This window comes from Cinclus cinclus, chromosome 24, assembly GCF_963662255.1.
Source record: "Cinclus cinclus chromosome 24, bCinCin1.1, whole genome shotgun sequence".
Classification (NCBI taxonomy): domain Eukaryota; kingdom Metazoa; phylum Chordata; class Aves; order Passeriformes; family Cinclidae; genus Cinclus; species Cinclus cinclus.
The window spans coordinates 4,947,308-4,967,280 of NC_085069.1; the positions used below are offsets into that span (position 1 = coordinate 4,947,308).

The following is a 19,973-nucleotide window of genomic DNA, read 5'->3' on the forward strand; positions in this document are numbered from 1 at the left end:
GATCCTGGGCACCTCAGGCTGGCCCTGCCAGGCAGAGGGAGCAGCAGGACAGACGTCAGGGTCCCTCCTTGACGTCAGTGCAAGGATGTGGCTGGGAAGTGCAGCTGAGAAAGGTCCACCCTGAGCTCACCAATGCTTCTGTCGGGGCACCCCTGGCTTCCTCCAGCCACGGGGACAAACCTTCCCATGGCTCATGTCAGCCAAAGGGCAGAACTGGGGCACAGAGCCAGTGTTTCCATCTCAAATCACCTAAAGCAAAACTGGTGGAAAATACCAAAAAGTTTTGAACCCAGGATGTAAGGGCATCCTGTGCTGAGCTTCTCTCAGACCAAATTCCACCTCCATAAGCAAAGCCATGAGTTTTGATTTCCAAGGTCTCCCAGCCTGCACATGGTGCCTGGGAGCCCTCTCCTGGAGCTCTGGGATCTTTCCCACCTCAGGATATGTGTGAGATTGTGTTGGGATTGAGATGTTGAGATTGTCCCTGTGTTGGGACATCCCACAGGAATTCATTTTACATACAGGCTACGAATGTGAAACACAGAGCTAAACTTCCTTGTGATATTCCATTGATGAATGAGTTACAACTTAATGCCAGGACAATTCAAGATAACACGGTTTGATTCAGTTCAACTCAATATTTCAGTCCAAGTGGAACCAATGAGAACTGAATCAAAATCTCTTTGAGCAACTTCCTGTGGAATTTATCAGGAGCTGCATTTTCATTTACAAGTTTACGGATGAAAGCTGCCACCCAGCTCCTGCTGCAGCCTGGGCAGCAGGTTTAAATCACTGACTTCCACTCTCCTGGGAGCAGAGGGACCCAGAGACTGGAATCCCTGATATTTGATTCTTTTTATATAGTTGATTAACTTTGGAATAAGAAATAGGTTGCAGTAGCGCAGTGCAATGGCTTTCATGGGCACAGCTCAGGCCTGGCACTTTCTGAGTTTGGTCTGTCTGCTCACACAGGATCACAGTTTTGTGAAAAGCAGCTCATGGGGCACCCAGGTTGAGGCAAAGTGTCAAATAGATGGAATCACTCAGGCATTAAATAGGCTACAAATATACACAATCAAATTAAGCAAAGATTTAATCAATGTTCTGAAAACTCTCTGGGTATAAAACGTGACTGTACAAGAAGTTCAGTGTCATACATAAACAGCAAATAGTTTATTTTAAATATCCCAATTTTAAATATTCCTTTTTTTTTTTTTCAGAAAAACAGTTTGCTTGAATGGACTCTGACAACACAGAATTTGGCTGCAAACAAGCTGCAAACCACCTGCCTGGCTCCCCTCTCTCACCTTTGGCTTCAGCCAGAGTGGACATGGGGATGGATCCACCAGAACATTGCCTGGTGCCTGTGCCTGGATCAGGGTGAGCACAGAGCACCCTGAGAGGCCCATGCCCCCTGTGCACACCCACTCCCTAGGCAGTGCTGTGACCTCGTGTGAAGCCTCCAGTGTACTGTTACACCCCTCAATTCCGGGTATTCTGCTCATACCCAAGGGAAGTCTTTCATCTCTGGTTCTCCTGAGCGGAAGTGGTTACAAGATAAAGCTCTCGAGGCAGCGTACCTGCCCGGCTACCTGATGAGCAAAGGCAAACAGAGCAAAAAATAGCTGCAGAGATGTGAATGGCGCCTGGTGACTGAGATAAGCGCCGGGAGAGGTGCGGAGGAGTCAGTGCCGCGCACACAGAGAGCGCCGAGGCCAGGGAGCAGAGGAGAACTGTCACAGTCATCCTGTCCCAGCACCCTGCCCCTGAAAACCCCAAAATCCTGACCCTGAGTACCCCAGCACCCTGTTCCCTGAGCACCCCAGAATGGACTCGGAACCACACCAGCACTGGTGCGCTGAGAGGGAAGCACTGGGAAGATTTTTGAGTTGGGCTGGGACCATGTCAAAGGAGGGTCTGAAACTGGATCTGGGTCTTCAGAAAGGACCTAAGACAATCCACAGGAGCCTCAAAACTACCCTCAGCTTCAGATATATTTAATTTGAGCTGGGATTCCATCCTGTGATGCCTTATTTTTCCACCTGGCTGTAGTAACAACACTGACATAGCATAAGAAGACAGAGAGGATAAGATGCCAAAGGCATCACTTCTAGTTGAGCCTGGCTTAGGAGAAAAGTGGGTTTGTGAGGAGCTGGAGATGTTTCTGTCTGAGAAACAACCCCTCTATCTGAGGACTCTGTTTCAAGAGCAGAGCCCTCTTTGACACCCACCAAATGAAAGCCACTGTTTTGCCTTGGGGGAAGGCATGACACTGACAAAGTGCAGAACCTTTTGGGGAAGACAAAAATACCCAAAAAGAGAAAGGGGGGGGGGAGGGGGGAGGGGGGAGTCACTGAGCTACTGACAGTGTAGTGAAGGACAAAGGACTATTGGTCATGGGTGGTCCTGTGCACTGAGACTTTTCATCCTGAACACCCTTCCCAAAACAGGGATGGTAGAAGGGATGGGATGGGATGGGATGGGATGGGATGGGATGGGATGGGATGGGATGGGATGGGATGGGATGGGATGGGATAATGGGATGGGATGGGATGGGATAATGGGATGGGATGGGATGGGATGGGATGGGATGGGATGGGATGGGATGGGATGGGATGGGATGGGATGGGATGGGATGGGATGGGATGGGATGGGATGGGATGGGATGGGATGCTTCCTCCAGCACTGAGCACTGATGAAGTAGGATTTGCTGGAGAGGGGAGGTAAGAAAGAGCCTCCTTGCCCTGTTTCCTTCACCACAGCCCATTCCTCTTTTGTCAGTCCAAAAGCAGAGCCCATTTCACTTCCGTGACTGTCACTAACAGCTCTGGGTGTGTGGAACACTCTGAGGCAGCACCTGAGCACCCTGAGAGCTCAGCACAGCTCTGAACACATGAGAAGGAGGAGGAGGAGCAGGGTCTACCAAATGTGAGTGACATCAGGAGGGTGCCCGTGATCTCTTCACAGGGGCACAGGAAGTATAAAATCAGAGTTCCCCGAGGAGGATCTCTGGCAGGAGCTGGGGAGGCAGCGCTGGAGTGGGTGATGCTCTCGCTACCTCTGTGACTGGATCCTGCTGGAACCACACCATGGATGGGGGTGAGTACCTGGGCTGCAGCCTCAGGCTGTGTCTCCAGCTTTATTAATGATGCCCAGTCCCTGTCCTGTGACACAGGAGTGGAGCACTTTTATCGGAGTATTTGAATAGTAGAAGAGACTTTCATCTTCCTCATTTTTGCTATTTAAAAAAAATGCACGGTTCTCTTTTAGAAGCTCAAAAACCTCAAATCACTTCATAAACAAACACAAAAAAAGAGGTTAGGAGGCAATTTTAAGGGGCCCTTTTGTTCCAAAGCAAATGGAATCTTGCATAATTTACACCTTTGCTCTTTGTTCTTAATTTTAAAAAATAAAAGAGAGAGCGCACTCTCCTTTGCAACATTTTAATTCAGTGAATCAATCGAGGAATTGAGAGTAAGTAGAGCGGAGTTTGTCCACTAAGTCCATGTAGTCTTTTGTAAATTATTTCTATTAAAAAATATCTGCAGGAACACTGGGGGAAGCAGGATGCATGGGAGATGCAGGAGGCTCTGGGGATGGTCGGGGGATGGATGCAGGAAGTTCTGGGGAATAAAGGAAGTTCAGAGGATGCTCCAGGGATGCAGAAAGCTCTGGGGAATGCAGAGAAAAGAGGGGACAGGTCCCAAAGGGCCCTCCAGGCAGTAGCAGGGGATGGGCTGAGGGTCTTTCTCCTGGATGTCTCCTCAGAGCCTCTGGCAATCAAAGGTGGAGGAAATCTTGGATTTTGAAATCCCTGCATCCAAACAAACACCCAGCTAGACCTGCCCAACACACATCATTCTTCTCCTTTAAACTTTTGGCCTCTCCATCATCCTGTGGGCACTTTGTGGGCTGCTTGCTCCAAGGGGTTCAGTGTCCACAGGCAGCTGAACTTTGCTCCTGGGAAAAGTTAATTAAAAGAAAGGGAAAGAAAAAGTTAGTGAGAACCTGACCAGATTATGATAATGTTCCTGCATTGGAACATTGCAAGAACCTGCACTGTTTTTTTTGTTCAACTATTGTATTTCAGAGGAATATTTCTTTTCCCTGGAAGATGCACCACCATGGTACTTTCTTTAAAACACAATTAGCTCACTTCAGCAGGAAATATTTTACTTGCTTATCTCTGCTTTTCTCATCTTTTGTTTCAAAGTTTCCTGAAAGGAACGAAGGTAGATAATTACTGAGTTTCTTCTGTGATAGATCAGTGAGCACATGAAATAGAGAGCATGACTGTTTTCACTGCATCACTGGGATGCATTCACTCCCGAGATGAGTGTCTTTCCTCTGCCAGTTGTGAGCAGGGCAAGGGGGGAAAACAGGCTGTTAACTGCCAGTAGTCATTAGATCACTTAATCATGATTAATTTTTCTCAGAAATGTCCGGTTCTTCCCCCAAAAGCCTCCTGTACTGCTGGAGAAGGGGCACCAGAATCTGGTACATGTATATATATAAATATATGTATACATGTATACATGTATATATATATAAAATACAGAGAGCAGGTTAAGCACTGCCTACGTGTGTGCTGACGCCGGAACTTTTGCTTTGCAATTCCAGATGGCCAAAAAACGTTCTTTCACCACGAGGGTTTGGCCAGAGCAGGTTTGCTCAGCTTTACCAATGCTCCCTGAAGCATTCCCAACTCCTGCTTTGCTCTCGTGCATCCCTTGGCTGTAGCAGCAGCCAGACCCTCATGAGCTGCCCTGCTCATTTGTGTGATCTGATTAATCACCCTCAGGGCTGTCTCTCTGCTCTTCCAGGCAGATGTCCTGATACCAAATATTTCCACTGTCAGAGACTTTTCTGGGTGCACCTGACAGGATTCACTGCTCCTGCAGCTGCTCTTACCTTGCTTACAGTTAGTAGCTGGTGCTGAGGGAGATCCAGATAAACTGGGAGGGATCTGTCCAAACTCACCCACTCTTCTGCCACAGCACAGCCTCAACTGTGCCCCAGGTGCTCACCCCAGGGCTTAAACTGGGACTTTAAATCACTTGTTTCTTTCCTTTTGCTATTGAGGGAGCCTGAACATCTCAACAGCTGTAAAGGGATGAATCCTGCTCCTTGGTCTTAATCTGTGGGGGAAGATTGTAAAACTGAGGGGTTCCCATTCCCTGCCATGAAGAGACGCCTTTCTTCCTTCACTCCCATGGAGCAATTCCCCTTTCCACCTGTTTCCAGGTCCTTCAGGACAAGGATGGCCTCAAGCAGCACCTCTCAGGCTGAGGCATGGGGGCTGACACAGGGCTTTAGGACCAGGCTGACTCATTTGCTGTCGTGGGGTTTTGGTGTATTTTTATAAATGAGGTTTCTAGTGCAACTGGTTGCAGGGACTTTTGAGAGGGGATTTTTTTCCTTAATATTTTGAGGAACAAAACTTTAAAAACTTAAAAGAAAATACCCACAGCAGCCAACTGCCAGGAGGTGTTAAAAAAGAAAGAAAAGGTAAAGAAATGTACCTAAACTGCCTGATAAACTGCGCAGTAAGACTCATGTCACGAAAATTGTTTCTGCCCACTGCCCCAGACCACAAGACGAGGAGATGCCAGTCCTGTCCAGTCTGACTGAAACCAGTGACACAAATGTGCTCAAACTGGTGCAGAGGGAGCAGGAGGCAGCAGGGCCTTTCTGGTTGTGCTTTTGCAAATGTGTAATCTGAGGTGGGGGCACAGAAGAGGGGCAGAAACAGCACATGCTTTCTTTCTTTCTTCATATTGAAAAAGTCATTTGACATTTAAGACACTTGAAACAGCAACTAAGAAGAGGGAGAAAAAAGAAACCTAAGATGATCTTCAAAGGAATGATGTCGGCTTAACTTGTTTCAGGAGTTGGTTGAGTCACATTCTCAGTCCTGTTTTTCTAGACTTTTGCAAGTAAGAAAACAGAAGAGAGCAAAGGAGCCCTCACCGGGGCTGAGGCTGGGACTGGTCAGGTTAAGTCAGGGCTGGACCTGGAGTTTTCAAACCAAGCCACGGAGAGTTGGTGCAGTCTGGTTTAGGTGGGTGCTTTTCTCCACGGAGTGAGGGTGGTTCTTCTCTGCCTCTTACCCAGCTGCCACAGGGGTAATTTCCTGGTGGGGCTGAGCTACCAGCACAGGTACTCATCACCCACCCACAGGCAGCCAGGAGCACCAGCTCCAGCAGTCCCAAGGAAACCAGGCTATTCAGAAGGTGCAACAGAAGACTAAAGGCTGCTCTGGTGTTTGCAGGGTCAGGGACACTGTGCCTGTATCCCAGGCAAGAAGGGCAGCTACAGTCTGTGCTTGCTCAAACCCACCCAGTGGGTCTCAGTCCTTGGGGCTTTTAGTGTGTTTCCTGTGTCATATGCAAAAGCCAGAGCAGCAGTTTGAAGGGAAGACAGCCACAACAGGCACCAAACCTCTTCCTGCAGTCTGGGACTGGTCAGAGTGAAAGCCACTGGCTGGACAGAACAGCCAGAAGCTTCACTTCACCCTCAGCCCCTGCCTTGCACTCCTCCACTGCTGAGCCACTGCACTAAGGGTTCCCATGGGAATCCCTCAGACACCCCCAGGAGGGTTTGGAGAAGGTATGGGGAGGGTGAACACAACTGAGCACACAGCTGCATGAGCACAGAAGATGAAAATAAGGAGGGAAGGTGAGATAGAGCTTCTAGGAGACCTCAAGGGAGGAACTTGCACAGGCCTGGGGATGAGCAGAGTTTTCCCAGGTGGCTGAGGATCTCTCACCCACACATCACCCTTGTGTATTAAAAATATCCCCAGTCACAGGTAACTCTATCTGTTACTATATTTATCTGTTATATATATCTGTGGGAAGCTGTTTGTATGTGACTTAACATAGGGACTTGGTGCAGTGACCTGTAGTGGAAGCTCATCATCCTGGTCTGCTGCAACATGAGCAGGAGCCTGGCACAGCAGGCTCCAAACTGAAAGCAAGCAGAGCTGAGTCCAGCAGACACTAAGCACAGGAATCAGTCACACTCATGAACAACCAGGCCATGAGGAGCAAGACAGAGCTCTAGGAGGAACAGGCAGCTGAAAGCCAAAGGTATCTCCTTGCTCAATGCCCCCAGAGCAGAAAACCTGCAGGGAGTGAGGGGCTGCAGGGACCAGCCAGTGCCTGGAGGGACATCCTGGGCCAAAGCACCCCTCAGGAAGAGACACATCTCCTCCTCACACCAGAGTGGAGCCCGGGGCTTTCTCACTGCCACCTTCCAGCTGAGCAACTTTTAGTGACAGCTGCCTGAGGTAGATGCTGGTACGAACTGTAAAACCAGAGAGGAGAAAGCTTTCCCTGGCCCCTGCCCTGCTAACCACAGCAGGAAGAGCTGCTTGGCTGAGATTGCTCTCACCATCATCACACCTGGCTCTGAATTCAGTTTTTCCTTCCAGCTGTCAGCATTCTCTATTTTCACATCCCAAGGCAGCAGAAGCCAACTCTTGACATTTAGAGACAAGCCATAAATTTCAGCCAGCTCCAGTTCTGTCTGTCCCATGGGGAGCTGACCCCTCTTCTCCACAGCCTAGGCACTACAGGAGCACAGCTGGGCCAGATTTATGGCCCTCACAGCTGGATATTTTCACATGGATTAAGCTGCACCCTCACTGCCTGAGTTAAGAGTCCTCAGCTCTCAGCCTTCACTGCACGGGGTCCTGGGCAAGCTGGTCTGGTTGAAGACATCCCTGCTGACTGCAGGGGTTGGACTGAATGACCTTTAGAGGCCCCCTCCAACCCAAACTGTTCTGTGATTCCGTGAAGCCAGAAGGGCCAGGCTCCAGCACTCCACCAGTGTTCTGACAGTAACACAGATGACCCTGGGTTATCTTGTTGGCATCTTACTCAGATTTTGGTTTCCTCAGTGGTGAGGGCTCTGCAGGGTTCCCAGTGCCATGGACAACATGACCCACTGCTTTTTCAAAGTGAGAGCCATGTGGAAACCCCCACTCAGCCACTAACACATCATCTCCTTCGTCCCTAGGCAAGCAGCTAAAGGCCGCCCTTGTTTTCAGCCTCCCGCTTGTTTTTCAGGTAAGATGTTTTCAACAGTGTTGAAATCCAGCTGTTTGTTTTGTGGGTAAAGGGAGATCTCAGAAACGCAGAGCCACCCACAGTCCCAGAAATGTGTGGGGACACTGCTGCTCACCCCAGGGTCCAGCTGTGGGAGGTGGGAGGTGAGAGCAGAGGCCAGCTACAGAAAAACAAACAAAAGAAGAAAAACAAGGAGAGAAAAATGGTGACAAACGCAGTGATTTTCAGATTACCTGGACTGTGTGAGTCCCCTTTTAGCCCCAAAATGAGTATTTCCAGGACAGACAGGAGTACATCACCTTGATTGCAGGAAGCAGCCAGTTTCTGCTCCCTGAAAATTCCTGGTTAAGGTGCTGGGCTCTGACCAAGCACAGAGCTGGAAGGAATACACCCGAGGAGGGAGAGTTCAGCATCTTCCCCTGACCTTGCTCGGAGTCCCCTGGCCCAGCAAGGAGGACCCCAAGCACAGAGCTTGTGCCATGACCTGCTCGCAAACCTGCTCTCAAACACCAGGTCTTGTCCTGGTGCCTGTGGTCCCTCGGCAGCACTGGCCAGACCCCAGCCCGTGGGGCTGCCCGGGGCTCAGCCTGCTGGCAGAGCAGAGCAGCCCATGCTTTTCCCTTTCACTGCCTGGCAGGATGTGGTGAAAGCCAAACCCACTGAAATGGAGAGCACCGAGACACTCTCTGATAAAGGGTGGGGGTGTCCAGGGGAAACCTTTCATGTCTGCGCGATGGGGAGAAGGTTCTGGAGACTAATAAGTCACAAAAAGCAGGGCACAGATAACGCAGGTTATGGCAGCGTAGGAAGATGAAACAAGAGTAATCAGAACTGAAATCAGGGGCCTGAATGAGATGCCAGCCCCGCGTCTGCACCAACACGGAAGCAGCTTCCTGCTGCACTCACTGCACTTCCTCATGGACTCACTAACACCTTCACTGATTTTTAATTTAGCTGAAGGATGTTTTATTTCTCACATTTTATCTGACAGCCAGCTGTGCACACACAGCTGGAGGAAGGTCCTGGAACACTCTGAGAAGCTGCCACACATGTGAGGGCTTGCAGGTGTTACTTTGGCTAAGCATGAAACATTTCTGGTGGAATTCCCACTTGGAGCCCCCCAAAAAGTCCCAAACTTCACACATTTACGGGAAACTCTTTCAGCCACAAGGTTGTGTCTGCTCTATTTGTGATGTTGGCATGAGACAGCACTTGGGAACTCCCTGGGACTTCTCTCCAGGCTCCTTTCCCAGCACGGCCACGCAGGCAACACAGTCCTTGTCCCAACACACTCTTCTTCTGTTTCCTGTTCTAGTTCTGTGCTGGGAACAATGTCACTGATGACTACGACTCCAACAGCACCATTGACTACAGCATGTTTGAGTCCCTGTGTGAGAAGAAGGAGGTCCGTAACTTCCGTGCTGCCTTCCTCCCAGCCATGTACAGCCTCATCTGCTTCATGGGGCTGCTGGGGAACGGGCTGGTGATGCTCACCTACATCTACTACAAGAGGCTGAAGACCATGACAGACATCTACTTGCTGAACCTGGCTGTGGCAGACATCCTCTTCCTGCTGACCCTTCCCTTCTGGGCCACGAGTGCAGCCACATACTGGATTTTTGGGAACTCTCTCTGCAAAGCTGTCTACTGCATCTGCAAAATGAGTTTCTTCAGCGGGATGCTGCTCCTCCTGTCCATCAGCATCGACAGGTACTTCGCCATCGTCCAGGCAGCCTCAGCCCATCGCCTGCGTCCCCGCATGATATTCATCAGCAAGGTGACCTGCATCCTCATCTGGCTCCTGGCCTTCATCCTCTCCATCCCTGAGCTGGTTCACAGTGGTGTGAACAACTCCGAGAGCGATCCCCATTGTTCCATCATTGCTAATGACTTGCAGACCTTCAACATTGGCATCAAAGTGTCCCAAATGGTGTTTGGCTTCTTAATACCCCTCCTGGTCATGTCTTTCTGTTACCTCATCATCATCAAAACGTTACTCCAGGCCCGCAACTTTGAGAAGAACAAAGCCATCAAGGTCATCATCGCCGTGGTCATCGTCTTCGTTGTCTTCCAGCTGCCCTACAACAGCGTCATGCTGGCCAAGACCATCTCAGCCTTCAACCAGACCAGCTCGTGCGAGGAGAGCAAGAAGCTGGACATGGCGGATGACGTGACCTACACCCTGGCCTGCTTCCGCTGCTGCCTCAACCCTTTCCTCTACGCCTTCATCGGCATCAAATTCCGCACTGACCTCTTCAAGCTGCTGAAGGAGCTGGGATGCCTGAGCCAGGAGCGCCTGTGGCAGCTCACCTCCTGCCGTGACAACAAGAGGTCCTCCTACGCCATGGAGACAGAGACAACCACCACCTTCTCCCCGTGAGCCCAGCTCCAGGCACACTTTGGTCGAGCTGAAATGGTTTTGGACATTATCTCTAGTCTGAACTCCTGGCAGAGCAAGACCTGCCACACTGCAGAGAAGTCGAGGGGAAAATTCAGAAGCCTCCTCCTATTTCAAGCAGCAAGGGCTGCTGGCCAATATCCCACGGGTGGAGAGACTTTAAAAGAGAGTTGTCACTAACAGCAAAGCAAGGGAGAGGTGGCGAGTCTACAATTTCTCCTGTCATTTCACCTTCAGCTTAGTCTTTCTCTGTCAAAACGAGAAATGCTCAAAATAGAACATTTACTCTAAAAGTGACAAGTACCAAGAGAAAACAGAGGTTGGTGGAGCAGAACTGTCGTTTGGAGCTGAACTGCCAGGAGCATCACCCTTGCTTTGGATGCTGCTTTTAACAAGACAACGGCTCAGCAATCCCACAGAAATGCCCTTGTATTGAGTCAGTCCAAGGCAAACCCACAGCCACAGCCACGGGCTCAATCCAGCACACAACCCCAGCTGTGCAGCACTCAGCTGCTCTGTCTTCCCCCGTGAAAAGGGAGCAATGACCACAGCTAATGCAAAATCCAGACAAACTCTAGCCATAATTCCAATTACTTTGTATTATATTGTAACCTGTCATAGCTCTGTTAGAAAAAGTACAAATTCCACTTTACTTCTGCCTGTGTCCTGTTTCTGGGCTATCACCTGCTGACCTTGAGATAAATATGAATGTAGGTTTTCTCCTCCCCTCCCACTCCTTCTAGCAGGACTTCATCTGCTTTTGAAGTCAGATCTGAATTTCACTCATAAGCTACTGAGGCGTGTTTTGCATCGGTGCTGTGGGCACCAACAAAGACACCACTCACTGAGGTTTGATGTGAACGCAGTCCCAGCACTGCCAGGGCCACAGCAGCTGAACAGCAGATTATTACCATGGAAGTCAGACCTTGGAGGAGCTCAGACTGTAATTCCAGTTGGCGCTTTGACAGGAAGAGTGAAGATTCCTGATGACAGATGAGCGCTCTGGGAACCGCTGTGGTGGGACAGCTGAACGTCAACTCGGAGGAGCTGCTGCAGTCTGGGCAGCTGTCCCTGTCCTTGTCCTGTGTGCTCTGATCCCACAGCTCTCCCAGAGCCATCACCAGAGGAGAGAGGTCTCAGTCTGGAGCTGCTCCTGGGGCTGGCAGGGGAGATATGTCCATGTTCCCCTGAACACACAGAGCCATGAGCAGCAAAACACTCACTAAATGGTCCTTTATCCTTTCTTTCAACACATGGATCCATCAGGAGTGGCACAGAGAACTCTCTGGCTCATGGGTTGGAGAGCACTGCTTCGGAGAATTGAGGATTAAAATCAGCCTTCCAAGACAGAAATCACTGACTTAGTCTAAGACATCTGGCTGCCACCAAATCTAAATAAATTCTCCATAAACCATTTATCTCTGGTATATGAGATTTTTGCCAAGGGCTGGGATTTGGGAAGAGAGGCTATTCTGCTCTGTGTTACCTATCTGTTCTCAGCTGTTGAACTCATTTTCGTTTGCAGTGCCCGGGTAACTCTACAGAAGTGTTGTTTCTCTGTCACATGAAACAGGGGGTGACAACTGACACTGAACAGCTATTTGCCCTTGGTTTCCTTCTCATCCTTATTTGGGCAAGACACAGCTATCACGATCTTGGCCAGAGCCAGGGACACCCCCAGCACGGGGTATTTGCAGTTTTCCTCGTCAGCAACAATACATTGCTAATGTATATTCAATACATAAAGCTGCTTTACACAAAGTTCAATCTGTTCACGAATGTACCCCAAGAACACTCTGCCTCCATGGAACCTTTTTATGCAGAATCCATTCACCTCATTCCAGCCAGGAAACTGCTCCACCAGCACATGAAACTGTTCTTGTGTTCTGCAGGTAAAAGCCATTCCCCTCCTTCAAATGAAGAGGTTCTCAGGTCCTTACACACTAGATGAATTCCAGATAGGATAACACACAGCTGCTTCCATGAATGAGATGCAGAGGCACTCTCTGGGGCAGCTGCAGCTGGTGCCTCAGCGAGGCAGTGGCGATGTCAGAGTGCCTGGCTTTCCCTGGTTACATTTAACGGACAGAACAAATTTGCATCTAATTTAGATGAGTCATGTTAACACTGGCCTAAGATCCCAACCTGAGGTTCCCCACTGGTATCTGAAAATTGACTGTATTTTGCTACCTGAGAAGAATAAATTATAATGATTTAAACAAAATAATTCTGGTTTGCTGTTGCATTTTCTCCATCCTTGCACAGTCCTTGTCAATCCTTCTGTCCTGTCAGGAGCTGTTTGATCAGCTCAGCTTCATACCAGTGCTGCCTTGCAGGAAAGAGAGTGTAGGAAATAAACTAAATAGAAAAATGTTGGTATACTTCATCTGCTGATGGATTATAAAAGAAACAAGTCAGCAGCACGTTAAGGAGTTTTTATTTTAACTATTAACCGACCTGTTTTGATGCTGCTCCACAGCTGGAGGTACCTAATAGCTACTCATCAACCTTTAAGTGAAAATTCTTTGAGCTGTAGCATTTCATTATCCATATTTAATGAAAATTCAGTAATAAACCACCACATTACTGTGGCATTGCTCACAGGGAGAGGCAGAAGTTCTGGGTGCTATAACCCACATCCAGGGTGAAAGCAGGAACTGTAACTAGAACAATAAACACACTACTCCTGCCTGACCTTCCCAGTTAATTTGTGCCTCAAAGCACACGGGGGGGGGGGAGTGAGGGGGGACCCATATCCTTCACAAAAAGTGCCTTGTAATTGTAACCACGGAATCAAAGAGGAAGAAACTCAAAGAACACGAGGAGACAGAAGCTTGACACCTGAGTGCCAGAGCTAAGGCACATTTCTGCTTTCACTGAGCAATGAAAGTCTCACGTTTTCTCCCAGAAGAGAAAGGACAAGGTGAGTTTCAGCATCTGGCCCAGAGACTCAAGAGGCATCTCCAAACTACAGCACAACGCAGCTTATGATGCAGAACCCCAAACCCAGGGATCCTTAAACAAATGCTGGGTCTCACCACGGCGAGGTCCTCAACTGCCCCAAGAGCTCATTTGTGCACAAGGTGCTGTCAGTGGAGCAGGGCTTGGAACAAGAACTGAGGATCTACAGAGAGACACAGCACTTTTAACCATTCCCCTACTCCTCTGAGGTGAATTTGAGCCAAACTCTTAATATTCAGGAACTTTCTTAATTAAGAAAACAGACTCCACCTTAAAACCCTAACTTAAACCAGTAAAACCCACCAAGCAGCGACACAAAATCACAATTTGGGCCACAAATACTGCAGCTAAGTCACAAAGAACTTGTTACCCAAAAAAGAGTGTATTTCTCGGATAGATTTAACCTATTTTAGTACCTTCACCAGCAAGAGCTGCCTACTCCTTTTCATAGTTCCAAATCTTCTTTAAAAAGCCAATAAAAAACCAGCCCTCATTAGAGAAAGGGGACACAGGTTTGCCTTACACTACATAAAGGAGTGAGTGAGGAGGGAGTGACTGCCCAGTCCCAGTTTGTCCTGCAGTCCTTGTTCCTGGTTATTGTGGGGAGTCCTGTATCACTCAGAAGCCCTGGACCTTTCATTGCTATGGATAAGCATCACTGCTGATCATTTCTTTTCCCCTGACAGTTCTTTATCTCTGTGCATGTGTATTTTTAAGTTATGATTTGAAAGCTCTAAGTGCCAAATGGATCTGGGCTGGGTGGGAGCCAAACTGGAATGAGGAGCAAGTAACTGGTACTGGGGGAGTTGGCAGCTGCTCCCAGCTACCCCAGAGCATGGCACTGGTGTGTCACCTCCCTCTCTGTGCTGGCCCAGGCTCTGTCCCCCATCACTCACTGCTAAATCACTTGAAGGGAGGGGGAAGCTTCTCCAGGCAGGGCTGTGGTTTCTCTCGTGCCACCTGGGCAGCTGCATGAGGGAAGTCCTTGTCACCCTAAAAAAGAATGAGCTGGAACTGAGTGAGGTAAACAAACCCTAAAAATAATGCCCATGGGTGCTGGGGAAGGGTGGGGGCACATTGCATCAATCATAATAGCTGAAAGCAGGCCATGGCTTCCTCCTCACAGCTTCTTTTGTAAGGAAAAAAAAAACCCAAACTCCTGTTCTGGGGGTGGAGGTGTCACATCTCTGGGGAGAATTTCTTGTACAGCCAAGTGTCCTTGTTGGCAGAGCTGCCTTGCCTGGGGCACCTCCCCCAGTGGGGGTGAGGTTTTGTCCATCCCTGGTCACTGTGAGAGGCACCTGGGGAAACTGAGACAGCTGAGACATCACCTGCCCTTTGTGTCACCACAAGCAGCTTCATGACCTCAAAGCAAGTGAATCAAAGAGTCGGACCAGGACTTTTTATGGATTAGAAGGTGGCAGGATCAGCTCAGAGCCAACTGTTGGCACCAAGGAGGGGACAAGAACAAGGGAAAATAACCAGATAAGCAGCACTCTTAAAAAGCTGCTGCATTCAATGACGGCAGCACAATGCACTGCTAGACCACCTCAGAGCCCTGGAGTGGGAGTCATGTCCCCAGCTCTCCTCCTCACAGAGCCCAGCCTGTCCTGCTCCTTCCCCAAGCACTAAAACCAGGTAGGATATCCCTGGCTCTGTGCTCATCCCATGTGTGGGAGCCCTCACAGCCTCTTGCTGAGATGAACACAATTTCACATGTTCAGACTTAGCAGAAATCATCAGTTTTCAAGCCCAGCTGTGGCAGCCACCGACCTGCCCAAAATGAAAGTTATTTTTTCACTTTCACTAAGACCCCAGTCCTGCAGAGATGAGTATTGATATTAAATCAGCAGAGAATGAAGTGCTGATATTCAACCACCACCTGTCACTGCCCCAGCTTGTTGTAGAAACCTTATTCAGGTCTGAACAGATAAAGAGACTTCTGGCTCCACGTGCAGGGCAGCTGCAGACATTTGCAGCCCAGGCATTTGTCACTGCTGAGCCCCTGAAGCTCCTCATGTGCAGGAACCAAAACTTCCTTGCCTGCTGCTTTGTTTTCAATTGTCTAAAAAAAAAACCAAAACTAAACAAAACAAAGCCAAAAAAAAAAAATAAGAAAAAGAAAAAGCAGCTTTATTTGCTGCTGTACTTTCCTTTCTGGGCTGCTGAGTGCTGGCACAAAAATTATTGTCAAGCAGGCAGGGGCTTTACTGGGAAATTTCTGTGACAGAAGGACAACACTAAATGCCCAGAATCATCCTGAAGGAGAGAAAAAAGCCAAGTAATTTCCAGTGACATAGAAAAAAAAGGCCTTCCAGGATTTGGAGTCTGTGCATGCTTCTCTGTACCAAAATCAGAATTTCTCTCACCAGTTCCAGTTCCTAGATCCTGCAGGTTTTACCCATGGCTTTGTCTTCTCACCAGGGAAGGTCCCACCTCCAGGTGAAGCTCAGTGAGCACACACACGTGTCCCAGCAGCCCTGGTTTCACTCCAGGGCAATCACAGCACAACCCAACCCCACTGGGGCAAAACTCAGATGTTAGGGCTGCACAGAGAGAAACTTCTGTTTTCAGGGCAGAGTTGACTGATTCCCTGGGAGATAACGTGTTTCTTCTAAGTTTTGGCCACACCAAGCAGCGAGAAAGATTTTCAACCCTGTGTCAGGGTGGGGAGTGGGAGAGGAAAAAAACAAAGCCCTTTATGGATGACTAAGCCAGACTCAGCTCCTCGGCTGTGCTGCATGAGCCCCTTTGAAGAGTTTCACACTTTTCAGGTGAGTCCTGGCTCTGCCTTTCCAGGGGGTCACAGGTAGGGACAAGGCTCCTGCTCAGACATCACCCCCTGTGTACAGGGGGGGAGCACGGCAGAGCTGGGGCACCCACAGCCAGCAGGTTTTGGAGGGTTGCAGCAGTCCTGGAAAGGCACCAGATGTGTACAAGGCTCATCCAGCTGCGTTGCCAGCAGTTCCTGGCAGGCCCCCACACCCCTCCCCACACGTGCCAGCGCTGCCTGCGCAGCCCAAACAGCCGGAGGCGTGAGGCTGGGTTGGAGCTGCAGAACAACCAACAGAAAAAGTCTCCCCAACACCACAAACAAGCCCTGAAAAGCTGCCAGAGCCTCCTGCCTCCACCGGGAAGCCTGTTCCAGGCATTACCCAGGCTGTGGCTGCTGGACCTGAATCATGGGATCATGGAATGGTTGGGCTGGAGAGACCTCAGGATGGGGGAGCAGCCCCCCCCGAGCTGTGCCACAGGTCCTGTCCCAGCTGCCCCAGGGCCAGGGCATGGAGGTGATGTTCTGGTGAGACATCAGCTCTGCAGAAAAGCTGCTCCTCCCACGGGACTTCTGGTACATGTTCCACTCCCACTGAGGACCTGCTCCAGAGCTCCAGCAGGGAAATGAATTCCCCTTTATAATCAGTAGTGAAGAAAGAGCCTTCCCTCACAGGGCATTTCTTCCTGCAGCCATGCAGGAGGTCATGGCACCGAGACACACCATGAGACAGAGCCCCAGTGACCGAAATGGAAATACTTCCTTCTCTTCCCTGACATCTGAAACAAACAAACAAAAATTTTTTTAAAAAATAATAGAGATTACAGGAAAAGCCCGGAACAGAAAGAACCTCCCAAAGCACTAGTGACCTCCCCAGGGCCTGAGTGACAACCTCAGGAATGACAGGACAGCCCAGACAGGCTCTGAGTGACCCACAGCACATCCAGCACGAGCCTGTGGTCACCATCCCCCTTTGGCTGCAGCCATCCTGGCCCTGGAAACCAGCAGAGACTGAAAGCTGGAACAGGGGAGAGCAGGGACATGGAGGAAACCACTCTCCTCTTGCCTTGGGTGATGAGTTCCCCGTTCCTGGGAGAGGGCTCCCAGCCAAACCTCTGAACTCCCCACAGGCGACCAGGACCGAGCACAGCGCTCTCCTTGAGAGCTGCTGACACCGTGTGGGAAGGGCTGGGAAATGATCCACACACACCTCCGAGCCAGGAGTCCCGGAAAAACTCGGAAAACTTACCCTGAAGTAAAGTTGTGGGCTCAGATCGTATCAGTGATATCATATGGAATCCCTCTGTCAGCAGTCAGGCTAAAAAGTGGGGTTGCTCTACTTTAGTTTCATTTAAATCTATTGGAAGTGATTTTAAATGGCTTTGATTCACTTGACTTTTCCCTCTGGATCAGCCCATGCCTGTTCCATGTGACTTCAATAATCCGTTCTCACTGTTTTCTTGGAGTTTCCCATAAAAATGACATCTCCTACAGACCACCTTCTGCTGGCTTTGTACCCAAATTTCCTAGACAACTCTGAAAAATATAAATGCCTTTTCCAGCCACCTCTTTTCCCTGTGGGAAACTCCAGTGCAGCTGCTCTGGAAAAATCCCAGCATGGAAAATGGGATTTGTCAGGCAGCAGAAGATGCTTGTTTTCAAGCAAGCTTTCCAAACACACCCTTTTCCCCACGAGGCTTCATTGTGCTTTTCAGTCTTTCACCACACAGGAACGGGTGGCTTCAGCTTCTGAATTTGTAGGTGAACTGAAAAAAACACTGCCACAAACGATCGATGACTCAAAGACTTCGTTGTGCAGGTGATGATGAACGTTGCAGAGGTGTGAACTGTGCACCGAGGTGAAGCTACAGCTCGCACAGGCTGGGACAGAAACTCTGACAGTAAATGGTCCCTCTGCTGGAAGGTTCTGCCACCCTAAAACACCACCGTGTAAACAAATCTTTCTGAAGTAATTCCTGTGTAAAAGATAAAGATCTAAAGCTATTTGAGAGCACTTGAAGGGGACGTGAGGATGGTGAAGAACCTGGAGGGGAAGGGTATGGGGGAGCAGCTGAGGGCACTGGGCTCTTCAACATCCTCCTGGTGGGCAGCTCCAACCTCTGCTCTGTGACCAGCAACAGGACACAAGCAAATGGCTGGAGCTGTGTCTGGGAGGGTTAGGTTGGAGAGCAGGGAAAGGTTCTTATCCCAGAGGGTGCTCAGGCACTGAACAGACTCCCCAGGCAATGCTCACAGCCCCAAGGCTCACAGAGCTCCAGGAGTTTTGGACAAAGCTCTCAGCACAGGGTGGGATTGTTGGGGCGTCGTGTGCAGGGACAAGAGCTGGGGTGGATGATCCTTGTTGCGGGTCCCTTCCAACTCAAGATTCTGTCTTTGCCAGCAAAGATCCCCATGCAAATTTACAGCTTTTAGTGCAGAAACATGCCCATTTCAGGCTCGTTTTCCATGGAGTGTCCAAACCCCTCAGATCCCAGCACCTCTGTGCTCCTCCCGTACTTGTGAGGAGCACCTGAACTCCCCCCATTCCACCCCCCCGCAAACTGAAACCTCACCAGCTCCACGCACACTTATCCACTCGGGTTTTGCCTTTTCCCCTTGTTTGCATAGCAAAAAAACACGTCCTTTTTTGTGGCTTCTGCAGAAGACAAATGAACAAAAACAACCCCGCTCACCCCACCTATGCCATCGGCTTTTATCTGCGAGAGCCAGAGCCCACCCCCTCAGACCTTATGGAAATAAACACTCGGTGACAGCAAATCTGTTTTCAAGGGAAGGTTCCCACACCCACTTACAAAACACTTCAGTATTTTTTACCCAAAATGCTGCCCATGCACCTCCCCTGCAAGCCCAGCACGGGCACCAGGTAAGGAACCCTCACCTGCCTCCCTGCTGTGTTCGCCTGTCCCCTCCTGTCCCCACCTGCTTCCCCCGTGCTTACCTGGCCCCATCTGTCCCCACCACTCTCTCTTGTCCCCATTTACCCCCACCTGTCCCTACCTGTCCCCTTCACTCTCACCTGTTCACATCTGCCCCCACCTGCCCTCCTCGCTCTCTCCTGTCCCCACCTGCCCTGTTCCCTCCTGCCCCCATCTGCTCTCCCCACGTTCACCTGTCCCCACCTGTCCCCTTTACTCTCACTTGTCCCCACCTGTCCCCACCTGTCCCCTTCACTCTCACCTGTCCCCATCTGTCCCTTTACTCTCACCTGTCCCCACCTGTCCCCTTCACTCTCACCTGTCCCCACCTGTTCCCTTTGCTCTCACCTGTCCTCACCTGTCCCCCCACCTGTCCCGCGCAGTCACGTGACCCCCGCGTGCCGCCCCCGCCCCCCCCCGCCTGTACCTGCAGCGCCCCCTGGCGGCCCCGAGGCGAGCGCGGCTCCCGCCGCCGCTGGGGGGAACCGGAGACCGCGGGATGGACTGGGAGAACCGGAGACCACCCCCCCCCCCCCCACGAGCCACCCGACCCGCCAGAGACCCCCCGAGCCACCGGACCCACCGGGAGAACCAGACCCACCGGAGACCACCCCCCCTTCGGGTCACCGGACCCACCGGGAGAACCGGACCCACCGGAGACCACCCCCCCCTTCGGGTCACCGGACCCACCGGGAGAACCGGACCCACCGGAGACCACCCCCCCCCCCCGAGCCTCCATATCCACCAGCAGAATCGTCCCTGGCACAGGTTCCTCAGAGCACCTGCAGCTGCCCCATCCCTGGCAGTGTCCCAGGCCAGGCTGGATGGGCCTT

The 19,973-nt window shown here is 50.4% G+C and overlaps 1 protein-coding gene across 1 annotated transcript; it reads left to right on the forward strand.

Moving 5' to 3' along the window:
* Positions 1-3,089: 3,089 nt before the first annotated feature.
* Positions 3,090-10,452, forward strand: CCR7 (C-C motif chemokine receptor 7). The gene is made up of 3 exons (XM_062507938.1): positions 3,090-3,099; positions 8,023-8,072; positions 9,388-10,452. Exons 1-3 carry the CDS (start codon positions 3,090-3,092, stop codon positions 10,450-10,452), a joined length of 1,125 nt encoding a protein of 374 aa, XP_062363922.1.
* Positions 10,453-19,973: the final 9,521 nt, after the last annotated feature.

Excerpts from the sequence above, each read along its gene's own strand:
- CCR7 (XM_062507938.1), top strand. Across the intron at positions 8,073-9,387 it reads GCCTCCCGCTTGTTTTTCAG|TTCTGTGCTGGGAACAATGT; the intron begins GTAAGATGTTTT and ends TTCCTGTTCTAG.